The 14658-nt window shown below is 39.8% G+C and overlaps 1 protein-coding gene across 3 annotated transcripts in view; it reads right to left on the reverse strand.

Annotated features, from left to right (window-relative positions):
* Positions 1–14658, reverse strand: part of LOC139953619 (transcription factor SOX-5-like) — an 83842-nt gene that overhangs the window by 23443 nt on the left and 45741 nt on the right. For 2 of the 3 annotated variants that reach the window (XM_071953098.1, XM_071953097.1), the window contains 2 exons: positions 5604–5934; positions 2526–3441 (listed from right to left, as the gene is read on the reverse strand). In XM_071953098.1, the coding sequence (XP_071809199.1) occupies positions 2526–3441; positions 5604–5921 (1234 nt within the window). In that variant the 5' untranslated portion in view covers positions 5922–5934. Of the gene's footprint in view, positions 1–2525; positions 3442–5603; positions 5935–11551; positions 11692–14658 lie in introns of those variants that run through there. The other variant, XM_071953096.1, reaches the window with a different exon arrangement.

Raw genomic sequence — 14658 nt, forward strand, 5'->3', positions numbered from 1 at the left:
GAACTTGATGACAAGATATTAATATGCATTTTAAGCTCAGGGTTTAAGGATTTTACCGTCTACCACCAAAAAGTTCCTCAAACTTCTGAAGCCAAAACTACTCAACTTGATAAGTGATGTACCGTCAACACAGAAACCAGTGTTTTATATTACGGATGCATTAAGTGTTATTAATTATCGCTAAATATAACAAGATATTACAGTCAGACTAAACCAAAGTGGCTGTCCAATAACCGACTTGATGAATAGTGTCCAGTTTGAGCAGGTGGTTATATAAAACAGGTTTGTCGTTTGTCCAGTTGGATGTAATTGGGTTTAAGTGGCAGGTGACCAATAGCAGACTTGACGGTGGGTGCAGGTGTGCGGATTAGAAACAGGTGTGACACCAAAGTATTTCCATATAGGTGTAAATCGGCTTGCGACTTACGTATGTATATCTGACTTGCGACTAAAAACCCAATTATCATGGGTCAGATTGGAACCAGATCATAGCTATTAGTTCCAGTTCCACTTGGCACTGGACACTATTGGTATGTACTCAAAATAAACTGTTAGCATAAAACCTTACTTGGTAACAAGCAATGGAGAGCTGTTGATAGTATAAAACATTGTGAGAAACAGCTCCCTCTAAAGTTACATAGTTTTTTAGAAGAAAACAAAATTAATTTCCCATTAAAATATTTGAATTGAACTTGTAGAATCTTGAGATAGTCTTTAGGCCTGAAGCCTTTCATCTGAAATTGTGTATCGAGGGTGTTTTTAAACTGTTAATTAACTAAAAAAGACTGCCAAAAAAGAGGAACAGGACTTGCATTTTAACGATTTAAATGCACATACTTGGACACAGATAGCCAAATTTAAATTACGTTAAAAAACAGATTAGACAGTCAGGGACAGCGGAAAAAGATTTTTATTTTTAAACTACAGTTGAAGATTTTGGTGAAACATCCCGTACTTGTAAAAGTAAATAGCTAGGAATGTGAACTTCTTAAAAGAGCTACACAATTAGGCGACAGGAAAACTTCTTTTAACCGCAGATGACGTTTGATGGTTTGACGAAGTACGTCTAGAAAAAGAAACTTGTTGTTGAGGTCGTCTTGGATAGTGCCAAACTCTTAATAGGCAAGTTTTAAAAGACGGAAACTGCTAAGGAAGTTTCTAAGACACTCGTTCATCACCTGTCATCAGTGATTTACCCCACGGTGGATGTGCAGAGATGAGACCTCGGAAAACAATTATGGCTCAAAGCCCCAAATGTGAACATTAATTTCAAGACATGCTAATAGATGACTCTTTTTAGCAACTTTAACTTCCAGCTAAGCACAACAAAATTATGCTTACCGGGGTTACCAGCCAAGCTACCACGTTACAAGTACAATTTGTGCCTGGTATCCTGCTTCTTTCTGCTTAGCAGAAAATTGTTAAGCAATATTTTGTGAACATTAATTTCAAGACTTGCTATTAGCAACTTCCAATCTCTGTGTAACTCTGACACAAAAAGCAGCTAAGCACAACAAAATTATGCTTACCAGGGTTACCAGCCAAACTACCATGTTACATGTACAATTTGTGACTGGTATCCTGCTCATTTCTGCTTAGCAGAAAAGTGATACTTTTTGAACATTAATTTCAAGACTTGCTAATAGGCAACTCTTTTTTGCAACTTTCACTCTCTGTAGAGCTCTGACACAAAAAGCAGCTAAGCACAACACAATTATGCTTACCAGGGTTACCAGGGTTACCAGCCAAACTACCATATAACATGTAGAATTCGTGACTGGTATCCTGCTTCTTTCTGCTTAGCAGAAAATTGTTAAGGCAATATTTTCTGCCCAAGCAGCTCTTTGAAATTGGGACCTGACTGCTGCAAAGCCTCGTAGACGCCTACCTTCGATAAAATGTGTGGACGACTTGTACACAGAAATCTGACTAGGACAACACTCACATGCCTTGAAGGGTCGGGTCTTATTGACAGATTTGGTGTTCAGGCTCAAAATTATAAATAATTGTTTTTGTTTTTGTCTGGATGACCAAACAACACAGATGGTTCTGATTTTCAAGGGAGTTGCAGTAACTTTTAAGGACTTTCAGATTTTGTTTGGCTGTTGTTTTTTGTTCCGATATAGCTCGATAAGTTTTAACATAAAACTAAGAAACACCAGTATGTGTCGTATGGTAAAACATTTTACTGTTTTATAATGTGATTTTTTTTTTTTTTCTTTTTTTTCTTCATTTTTTTTTTTTTTTTTTTGGGGGGGGGGCCATTCAAGATTATTAATATTTTTGATTTTGATTTTGATGAGGTTGGTGGGTCAAAAAAACTGAAGGGGCACAGCAATTATTCTGGGGAAAGAAAGTAAGTTTGTAATGGAACTTTGCAGAGGGCACCACAGCAAGAGCACCACGGCAATTGCTGCGAGTGCCGTGGGTTATTTTGAGGACTGCATTAACTACTTAAGCCTATGATACATGTTCTTACTCGGACTCCATCTTTCTACTTTATGAATTTTTATACAAATACTAACCTCCTGGTCTAATCTCTGGCTTGTCATGAAACAGTCGAATCTGCGATGACGACGCGTGGTTCACTATTTCTGCTTCGTGGGCGGTGTATTTCTGGTAACTAGTCTTGGGCGACAGCGACTGGCTTCGCTTGAGTGGTTCAGTGATTTTCACAGGTCGTGAGGTCACGAAGATCTGCGACGGGGAAGTAGAACCTTTGGTATCGGCGATACTTCTGGAAGAGGAGTTGGTGTACATGGAGGAAGTGGAAGAGGCAGACGCGGAAGAAGTTGAGCCCCTTGCGGAGAGATTGAGCGGCTCGGGGTCGGACTCTTGAAGTGGGGGTGCTACAGTGGGACTTGTGCGTGTTGGGAAGCCCGGTGGGAACGTGGTGTGTGGGATTGTAAGGAGACCCTTGGGGCTTGTCGTGTGCAACGGGGACTTGGCAGAGATGGGTACCCCTGTTGAGAGCTGTGGGGAAGGAAGCCCTGGATGCCCAGAGAGGAGGTGGGAGGTGGTCACCAGACCTGATTGAGTTGTTTTAGTCCCGGCGAGGGTGGTCGTCCCGTCAGGGGCGATTAGCACCGGGGGTACCCCAGCCGGGTAATCCTGCGGGTAGATGGGTACTAAGCGGATGAACTGCCCACTCTGATGCTGCATGGCTTGTGTTAAGATCGTTATCTTATGCTGCTGTTCAAGAAGTTGTTGCTGTTGTCGCTGAAGCATGTCTTGTTGAAGTCGTTGCAGCTCCATCTGTCGTTGTTGGCGTTGGATTTGTGAGCGGTGCATGGCGGCGGCTTCTTGCTGCTGGGCGAGGAGCTGTTCTTTGAGGACGTTGAGCTGGGATAAGAGTTGTTCTAATCTCGCTTCTTTCTCGGCCAGGCTCTGAGATGTTGGCGTCCCATTCTCAGGGGCTTTCCTTAGCTCCATCTCAGCTACCTGCAACAAGTAATCAGAAAAATAAACCAAACAAAATTACAAAATTGTTATGTATGTACATGTAGTTGAAAGGGCAAGCATAAATTTGTTTTACAAGATTAATCTGAGCCCACAGATGCTTAAGCAGATAATATTGCTTAAAAAATGTTTGCTAAGCAGGAAAGAGCAGGATACCAGTTTGTACATGCGAAATGTTATTTTGACTGGTAACCTTTTAAGCAGCTTTAAGATGTGTAAATCTTTTTTGTAAATTTTCTTTTGAAATGTAGTTTGTGTCATAAACAACTAGTACAACAAAATGAATTTCGACAAAAAATAGTTGGGGGTATGAGGTTTCGACCCTCGCAGAGTCTTTCTCTTAGCCTTTCGAGAAATACTCTGCTAGGGTCGAAAACGTCAGGCCATTTAAAACAATCTTTATTTTTCCATATACACCATTGGTCCATTTGGTTGGTAAGTTGTTTGCAACAGCTAATTATACTTTCTCAAAATGTATTTCCTCTTCACATTCCTTGTTTTGTTGGGGCGGGGGTTGGGTTAGGGGGCGGGGGCGGGGGTTGGGTTAGGGGAGGGGGTGTTGAATGTAAGTCTAGGATGTTTCCGCTCGGGTTTGCAGTTTATTTCAGGCAGTGAGAAACTAACCGCACACTCCATCCTATAACCAAAATTACTCCATCATAACGTTTGCGTACCCAACATGCCCAATGGAAATCTAAACTACGATATCTTTGCTACTTCGTTAACCTCGTTGTGTTTGTTTGTTTTCTAAACGACGGAAATAATTAGAGGCTCGTCTCTAAACGGGGTGAAACTATCACTTCCTCCCGTCACTCGGTACAAAAAAAACAGCGCTTAGCGAGGATGATAAAGTAGTAGCTTGAATACATCGTTGTGTACAGCTGTTAGACCAAAGCCAACAGCTGCTGTGTTTTATTCCACTGAACAACCGAACAACCTGACAGGTTTTTAGATGAGGTCCACTGATCACGGCATAAGATAAAGAGAAGAGCTTAACCCGGCGCCAGTAAATGTACACCGCAGACGAAAGTATCAAGCAAACACTGCGTTGTAACAACAAATAAACGAAGGAGACAAACTATTTTTTGTTTATTTTCCGAAAGGTTCCTTTTGGGAACAGTTGTAAGAAGTGACTCAGATGGCAGGAGGTTTTAAACTTCCAGAATTATAATCAATTTTCCTGTTTATTGCGATTAGCGTTCTCTCTCATCTTAACTCTTAACTAGCCCAAATATTCCTGCAGCCGATTTCACGAAATGCTAGGAATAATCTTATCCCCAGTTAGGACGAGTAACTCATTCTAACTTAGGATGGGTTCAATGCGTCCTAATGTTTAAGGATATAAAACTTAACTCGTACTAAGTCCTAAGATTAATCCTAACTTAGGAAGAGTTTGGTGAAATCGACGGCTGAAAAAACTTTCTACTGGTTTTACTCAAGATGGGAATCCGTCCTAAGCAAAACTCTAAGCATTGTACCAGGGATACTCATCAAAATCCTTCACCAGGCTTTATCCAAGTTTGATTCTTCCTGAGCTAAGTGGATTCAGTTCGATTTTACTGGCCGAGGCCAAGACCAAATTCGACAAAACCAAGAAGACTGACATCAGTAAGTCTTTAGACAGATTTTAAGACCATTCCTTGAGACTGTTCCTTAAGCTAGTCTTAAGATGCGCAATCAAGGACCTAAACAAAGCTTGGCCAAGGATTTTTGTCTTGGGCTATTTAACAAGCCCATTGGTCTTGTGTTTGAAATTTACTAATAGTACCTCACTGTGTAATATTTGGGTTATGGTTTTGTAAAAACAAAGTTCAAGTTTGGTGAACTTTTGAAGGGGCGGGCACCAAGGGTAAGAAAATGGTTCACACATTCATAGAGCTGCTTAAGCACAGAAAGTAGCTAAGCACATCCACATCATGCTTACCAGAATAAGGTTACCAGCCAACCTACGATATCTTATGCGTAATCTTTGACTGGTATCCTGCTAACTTTTGCTTAGCACAGAATTGTTAAGCAAAATTGTCTGCTTGAGCAACTCTATAAAATAGGGTCCAGTGAAACAGAGGACAGGCTTCCAAGGAATTTGGAGCAGAAATGTAAGTGTAAATAAACCTCTTAATTTTGCATCTTCCTCCTTCTATTACCTCTATACTCCTCTCTACATCTGCAGCATCTTTAAGAAGGATATTGTTATTCTCAATATGCAGGTCATTGTCTACTCCATTGGTAAGCGGACTATGACCGTTGTCATTAACGCTATGTTCATCGCTAAACATCTCCCCGTCCATAACGGCGTCGCCGTTCATCTGCCCGTTCATTTCGTCATACTCCATATGGACGTCGCCTCGACTGTTGTCCGCTGTGCTGCTACTGCTGTGGTTATCGCTATCATCATCAATGGGTTCTTGTTTAATCTGGAGACCGTCGGTGCCCATGGCTGGGCTGGAGCGGTGGGATGACATCGTTGTTGTTTCTCTGTAAGTGTAAACAACAACAAGACGGAAATAGTAAATTATCACGGCAACATGAAACACAATAAACATCATCATCGATGGGTTTTTGTTTAATCTGAAAACGTTGGTGCCCATAGCTGGGCTGGAGCGTTGGGTTGACATTGTTGTTTGTTTCTCTGTAAACAACAACAAGATGGAAATAGTAAAAAACACGGCAACAATAAACGCAGGATAAAAAATATATCATCATCGATGGGTATTCATTTAATCTGAAAACCGCCGGTGCCCATAGCTGGGCTGGAGCGTTGGGTTGGCATCATTGTTGTTTCTTTATAAGTGTAAACAACAACAAGACAGATGTAGTACATAATCACGGCAGAAAATAAACACAGGATAGATAATATAGCTTCCTTGAGCTGAAAATTGTCCAGTTCCTCTGCGGGTAAATATAGAACAAGGCCAACAAATTTTGAGCCAAATCATTGCCAAAGTAACGCTGGCTTGAGTAAGGTGATGAATAATTAAACCAAACAGAACACGTTAAAAGTACACCAAAAGTACAAACCAGCGCACAAAATAACTAGGAGTTGAACAGGGCCCAAGTTCATGGCTCTGCTTACCGCTGAATTCTGCGCTTATGATCACCATTCCCGCTAATGTGCAAGCGCTGAATTTCTGTGCTAGCTGTGTAAGCAAAGGTCCAGTAACAGAGTGTACGCATGCGCACAAGCCAAAATTTCTTGCTAACCCGTGAAATACATTTGACTTCAGCACAGAATTCCCTGCTTCTGTAAGTGCTGATTCTTTGCTTACGGTAAGCAGAGCTATGAAATTGGGCCCAAGTTAAACAAGATGTTTAAATATCTGTTACTTCTGTGTAGCTAATTCCAGGACACATACCCAAATACTATATGCTGGATCTCAGAATTACTTTCAGGTTTTTTCCACTGACATGATGTCATGAGTGTCATCGTTTGATCTTCTCTGAGCACAAGTTATACACAACATTTGAGTTTAACTCAAGAAAACAGCTGTAGCAATGTAGGTACTCTGGTAACTCTTAAAGACGCCAAAAAACCTCCGCTTTTTCAGCCAAGACAGTCTGAGATGTAAAAAGGACTTTTACGACAATCACCAAATGTGAGATAGTTATCTTCTGTCAAGCAGAATGTAGGACAAAATTCTATTTTGGTTTTACCAGTATACACCAACGTGTGTACTTAGTACTTGCCCGAATTCTGTGAAAAAAAATCACAGGCATATTACTTGGTTGGGTTCGAACCATTGACCTTTGCAATTCTACAGCCGTGTCTTACCAACTGGACATAGGCATCTACATATATGTAGGTATCTATAAAAACAGACAATTGTAGCTGTCAACATTTGCATCTTGCATCGTGAGATTCTGTGGAACAATCAGGGGGATCACTTGGCCAGAATTTTGAATGGTGCTCAGACGTTACAACTGGCATTCGGCCACCACACCACTATTAGGGGAGACCTCTGTTGCCCCTGGTCTTGACCTAAGTGCCCCATGGGCAGATTTCACAAAGATTTTAGACTAGTCTTATCTCAGTTAGGACGAGTTACTCGTCCTAACTTAGGACTAGCCTTAAGTTTTTAATATCTCCTAGGACAAGTACTATGTTAGGACTAGTCTTAACTCTTCTGTGTAATTGACCCCTGGTCTTGGCCTTGGTGCCCCTTCAAAAGTTTCCAACTTTCCAAAGTGCCCTTTACAGAATGGAAATGGCCTTGCCCTCTCAATGATAAAAAATCCCATGCCTGAAGGCGAGTTGACAGCTTCATTCAATACCCTTTGTGATTTACACTATTTCTTTTGTTACCCACGTCTTCCAACGCAGAGGGAGGAAACAGCCCCCCTCTAAGATCCGGCCCAACTCCACCCCCTCCCCTCCCTCAGGATGTGTCTGAATTAGAGGTGTACGTGGGGGCTGTGTTTCACTCCTCACCATTTGTCACTCAAACCCTCTCTTAGCGTCTTCTAAATCCAGCCTTATCAAAAATCTGCAACAAGCTTCTTTCAATCACGGCATCGCAATTGTTTTCTTCGCTTGTGTTTCGCGAGTTTTTTTTTCTTAGGAACTTATTCATAGGATACGCAAGCTACCTGCACAACAATGACTCACACAGACCCTTAATTGTGTTCTTGAACTATGCGGTATGTATAAATTAAACTGTTACATGAATCGAAAAACACGCCATGTGCTGCGGCTGCGGTTCTCAACATAAGGTGTTGACAAGTAATCACTTGCAAGGGTTTTTGCCAACGAGAACTTTTTACAAGCGTTGGCGCCACTCTGAAGACTTTAGTGGGATCAGGTCCCATGTATAATAAGCCCTATCAATGCACCTGTGTAGAGATAGGGGTCTTCAACGAATTAAACCAATGAAAACAAAATGTCAATGGGTCAACTACAAAGAGTGATTAACAATATCTGGGTCAGTGATTTTATTAACAAGTGATGAACTTGTTAACAGCAATTAATAGTTTTTAAGTAGCTGAGTTTGTCATTTTGTTAAAGGCAGGGCAGGCCAGATACTTCACGGAGGCAGTGAAGGTAATTGCCTCCATGCCCCCAGTTCAATGCGTGGTGCCCTTGAAATGATACAGTATAAATTAACCATTTCCTCATAGTGTGCCCTTTACAATACATGCACCAAGGAGAAACTGACTTGGTGCCCTTGCCATTTCAGAATCAAAGCATACATTTCTGGTAGGGTCATAGAATGTTTTTATAAAGTATAAATTTTGTTCCCCCTTTTAACAATAACCATCTTGAAAACCTAACCTGACAAACAAAGATAAAACAACAACAGCTAGTTTTGAAAACAATAATTGTAAACAAAACCTACTTTTTGAACAATAACTGTAACCAAATCCAGTCAAACCCATGATTTATAAATCCATGTTGAGTATTTGACCTTGTATGTTTATCCTTCTGAGTAAGCAGAAATAAAAACCCACTCCCTAGCGAGGATGTCAATCAGTTGTTCGAGGTCACGACCTCGGTGACCTCTGGCGCACCCTGTGGTCCAGCTACCAGACATGAGAAGACTATTTCTGTATTGTTTGTAACATTTTTAAGCAATAAAGTTTAAAGGCACTGGACACTATTGGTAATTACTCAAAATAATTGTCAGCATAACAAAATATTTGATAACAAGCAAAGGAGAGCTGTTAATAGTTTAAAACATTGTGAAGATGGCTCCCTCTGAGATAACAGATTTTTTTAGAAAGATGTAATAACTCACTCAAATAATAAAAGACTTCAGCTGAAGCCTTTTATTAATGCAACAAGGGTGTTTTTGTCTTTCATTATTCTCTTGCGAATTCGATGACCAATTGAGCCCAAATTTAAACACAGGTTTGTTATTTTATGCATGTTGGGATACACTAAGTGAGATTACTGGTCTTTGACAATTACCAAACGTGTACCTTCCCTTTAAGCTCTGTGCGTTGGAGTGTTGATGGGTTGCGTGCATAGACTTGACAAAAGTTACAAGACAAAAGTCAAGTATAGTGTGCCAAGGAGATCTTGGAGTAGATCTTGAAATAAAAGTAACTTTTCAACAGGACACTTTTCATTAGAAATGCCTTTGAGAAAAGTAGACCTCAAACCTCCAAACTCCCTTATTGTTTCACAAGAAAAGTTTTGCCTGAACACCCCCCCCCAAAAAAAAAAAAAGTACAACAAAATATTTGTATTATACAATAGAGCATTAAAAATTTAAAAGCAATAGAGAATAGTTTTGATAGAAAAACCCAAAACAAATCTCATCAAAATATAGACTTTATAAAAAAGCTAACAGACTACTGGTCCTGTTGGCAAGTCACTAAAAGTTGTTGTGTACAGGAGGGAAAACAATCTCACTAAAAAAACTTTAACAACTTTCCCAGACACAAAAGAACAAAATTTTTGCGGGGGAGAAAATTTTCTATAAAGATGGACGGATGTGAAAGTAATAGTATATTTTCATTTTGATTAGAATGTATCCTGCCACGGTGCCCTGTACTGCCGGAGGCATTATAGTCTCGCTAGGGGAATTCTTAGTGACGATGTACCAGCAAGTCAAGGACAGGTAGTGATATTCGTTACGTCGTCGCACCATGTGACGGTTTTATTAAGACCGCTAATGAAGACATTTAACAAGGTATGTCACAACGCAGTCACAAAACCTGTGATTCACAACTGACTGGCAAGAGTAACATTTTCCATGCATCCTAAATCCGTAGAGAGGAAATCAGTTTGAGTCAAATAAGAAGGACGTTGTGTTGAGAAAGATAACCTTTGTAAAGACTCCGAGTCCAGATTAGCAAAACAGGTGATGATTAAAGAAAAAACCAGAGATGACAAACTGGAAAACTCTAATAATAACCAAAAAAAATCATATGGGATAATCGATGTACCAAGTAAGGATTGCGTTGACAATAATAGGCCCAATGTCATAAAGCTGTTTTAGCAGAAAATACTACTTGACTCTTTGACATTGCCTTGGTGCCCTTGAAATGCTCCAGTAGAAATTTGGGTGTCCTTTATAAAGGAGAAAATGCCTTGGTGCCCTTGCCCTTTCAAAAACGAGCCTTTCAAGCCTGAAAGTCGGATGGTGTTACCCCAAAATGCATTGTGGTCTAAAGCCCCCTTCACACGAGAGCAATTTAGCAAGGGTCCCTTGCTAAATTGAAGCAAGGTTGTGTAGTTTGGGTTACTGTTGATGAACTATTGGTAACATAAACTATTTGTACATCAACTTGCCTCTCTTATAATGACCCACGGTTGGGATCGGGAGAATACAACCACAACTTTCATTCATTCATGAACTCCGTACAGACTCAAACACCTTGTTTCTATGGTAACATGTTGACCTCTGAACTTGACCCATCATCAGGCTGATGCAGGTGGGGGGGGGAAAAACGCAGGTGACTCTCCGAGAGCCATCACAGACATGACTGATGGACTGCCCTCTATGTTAATAATGCTGGTAGTTTCTGGACCATGTCTATGTAGCAATCCTTACTCTAGCCTGAACATCTGACGTCATACCTCGAAGCTTACGAATTATGCCAGAGATCTACCTTGAGCCTATGTCAATGCACATCCATAATCATCTTTGGTCTCACATTAATTTCACATGGAGATTTGCAGTCAAATCCTATGTACATACATGTATACACTGTAAAACAAATGCCGCTGCTGGCGGACGACTGAAAGTGCAGTTACTAACAACACCTCGGACCAGAAAACACATAGAAAGCTTAGATCACTGCACGTTTATCACATGAAATCACTGGTTCTGTATAAAACAAACACCTATCTTTTTCCTTGCGGATAAAGACACTGGGGACCAGTCTAACCCCCACCCAACCCGAATCATTATACTACCCTGGTCACACTTTGGCCAATAGAGGGCATTGTTCCATCCCATTTTAGCTACACAACTTAGCTCTCTTTGCCCTTTTCAAAAACGAAGCATACAAGACTGATTCCTCCATGATAGCAAAACAATCTTGTTAACTTTCTTCTGCTCATGATGTGCAAAAAACACCTTCCCAATATTCACTCCCATACATTCACAAATTAAAAATCAAGTATTTCAAGAGATTCTTTAACACTTACAGAGGTTTACTGTATTCTCCTCCCCTACTCTTCATCAAGCAGCATTCTTTCCTCCATGTTTTCACCCGATTCCTAAACTCACCTTTTGAGTTTGCTCCTTCCCCCATAGTTACACCACCACCCTTTCAAATCAGTTATTTATACATTAAAACACAATGTCCTGCTATGAGAATTGTTCAGTGGCCATTGACTACCAACACAAAGTACAGGGAAACAAGAAACAAGAAACACAAAAGGTATTCGCCCCTCTGGGCAGGCTGCTCACCAAAGCTAACCAACAATGGGCATGGGGTTCGGACAAAGGAATCAGCCGCAACAAAGGGCACTAGAGTTGGTGGTATGCATGGGTTGGGACAGCTGAAAACATTTTAACACCATAAGGGAATCTGGACAAAGAACTTAGGGTTGTCATTCTTGTCAAAAGTGCAGAGCAAGTGTTGAAATGGGCAACAAAGATTTGCAGGAAAGACTGAAACCTAGGCTGGGATAAAGAAGTCAATTATGTACTTTAAGTTTCAAGAATGCTTGTTCAGACTTATTGTGCATTTAACCATATCACTCTGCCTTCTCACAAAGTAGCCTCTGTTTTTTCTCCAGAAGACGATCAGAGCAAACTGAAGACGATCAGAGCAAACTGAAGACGATCAGAGCAAACTGATCGAAACATCAAGATGAAACCTACAAGAACCAATTCTTTTCCGAACCACCCCAAATAATTTTAGAGAATATGATTACATGTTGTTACCGCAAACCTAACTTAATCGTAGTTCACATGCAAAGTTTCAAATCCGACTGAACTGAAGCCTCTTGTCTAGTTCCTTGTATGAAGTAACAGTAACACATACTGATTCTCAAAGAACAAAATGGAGTCTGACTATCACCCTCTGAGCCTCACTTTGGATCCAATGAGGATTCAGTTCTATCGCACATACTTTCAAAGATTGTAAAAGACAAAACATATCAAAACAATTGATGAACAATTTTAGCATTGCATCTCTGTATGTGCGACCACTTTGTGATTTTGATTTGATTTGAATTAATATTCGGATAAAATACAATAAGAACATAGCAAAACAAATAAACAGAAGTAGAAAACAATAAGAAAAACTGCACACAATTATCCAAGAACAGCCCCGAAACCCAACAACTTAAACTTATTTTCATCGGGGACAACATAACCCTATTAACAAAGTACAAGTCAAAACATCAACATAAACCAGTCCTTTCAAAGGATTTGCCAAACAGAAGCACCAAAGTCAACACTAAGAGAAACAGACAACAGACTTGGAACAAGTCTGATCTACTCTTTCGGCCACACACAAAAAACTTAATAACGCCCCTGCTGTGTTTGTGCAATAATACCTCAGCCATTGCCTCAAGCTAAGGATCCCTTCCTTTCTATCGCAGCGAAAAAATGCCTGTTATTTAATCGTTTGTTGTTTTACTCAAGTTCATGGTTTGTGTTTGATTCTTGGCGCTGTGTAAGGGCCTACCCTAAACTGAGAATTCTGAATTTGGAATTTCTAGTAATGGCTAGATGGCATTCCTGTTGAAGGCATAAATCATAATTTTATTTTTATTGATTGAACTATATAATGGAGAGTGCATAATGTCCTCAAACAAGAAGGGCTTTTATTTTAAAAAAGTTAATGGGACTAAACCATTAAGTATTTTCAAACCGCAAGTATTTAATATCCCTTTAAAAGAACTGTATTATTTTACTTTCCTGTAATAATTCAAATGTTCAAACTCAACCAAATTTTCTTTAGCAGCTACAATTATAAATGTTTAAAATAGATAATTAATCCTATAGCACCACTCCATCACAAGCGACTGAACAAATTAATTACAAAAACAAATTAATAACTAACCAAATAACTATCCACAATTATATATTCCTAATGAAATAATTGGGAACCCGTTCGCATCCTACTTAAAAATGTCGATTGTTCTTCTGGACTTTCTCGTATGGCTTCTCGCATAGAAATCATCCAGGCAGTACGTTTCCCTCTGAGGTAATTCTAATAATCTACGGTATTATAATACAATTACACTGGCATATATATTATAACCAGCGCTCTCAGTGTAAACACAATCGAGCCCGAAGCGTATCGTTGTTCTTTCATATCATGCTGCTCTTAAAGACACTGGACACCTTTGGTAATTATCAAAGACCAGTCTCACTTGGTGTATCTCAACATATTCACAAAATAACCAACCCTGTGAAAACTTGAGTTCAATTGGTTGTCGAAGTTGCGATATAATATTGAGAGAAAAAACACCCTTGTCACATGAAGTTGTGTGCTTTCATATGCTTGATTTCAAGACCTTAAAATCTAATTCTGAGGTCTCGAAATCAAATTCGAGGGAGCTGTTTCTCACAATGTTTTATACTATCAATCATAATATGTCAACAGCTCTACGTTGCTTGTTACCAAGTATGGTATTTTGAGTAATTACCAATAGTGTCCAGTACCTTTAAGTAATTTCACCACAATAATAAAAAAGAAACAACGGATGATATCATATCGCCCCACACAAGTGCTTCTCTCATGGAAGCTCCACAAAATAGATTCCTTGGTATGCTGGCTTGAGAAAGGTCACGGGGTCACCTAGTACAATACCATCTATGGTTATGGGTTTGAGGCAGACTGCATTCCAGAGTTGGGAATGGTTTATTGTGTGGGCCAGGGTTGTTTCTACTGCTCTGGGAAAACACAATATGTTTGGATTTTCACTGACAAAGATCGTCTCATTTATTTCAATAATTACATGATTATTAGTTATTGTGAGAGGCAGGGGTTGTTTCTGCTGCTTGGGAAAACACAATATGTCTTGAGTTGATGATGTTCACTGACTGGGTCTTCTTCATCATATTCTTTGAGTTTAATCTCAAAATTATATATTTCAATGTTTATAAGAATTAGTTATTGTGAGAGGCAGGGTTTGTTTCTACTGCTTGTGGAAAACACAATGTCTTGAGCTTTGGTTGTTCAGTGACAAAGATCATCTCATATATTTCAATAATTACATGATTGTTAGTTATTGTGAGAGGCAGGGGTTGTTAAGGGAAAACACAATGTCTTGAGCTTTGGTTGTTCAGTGAC

The sequence above is a fragment of the Asterias amurensis genome, chromosome 22, assembly GCF_032118995.1.
Source record: "Asterias amurensis chromosome 22, ASM3211899v1".
Taxonomy (NCBI): Eukaryota; Metazoa; Echinodermata; class Asteroidea; order Forcipulatida; family Asteriidae; genus Asterias; species Asterias amurensis.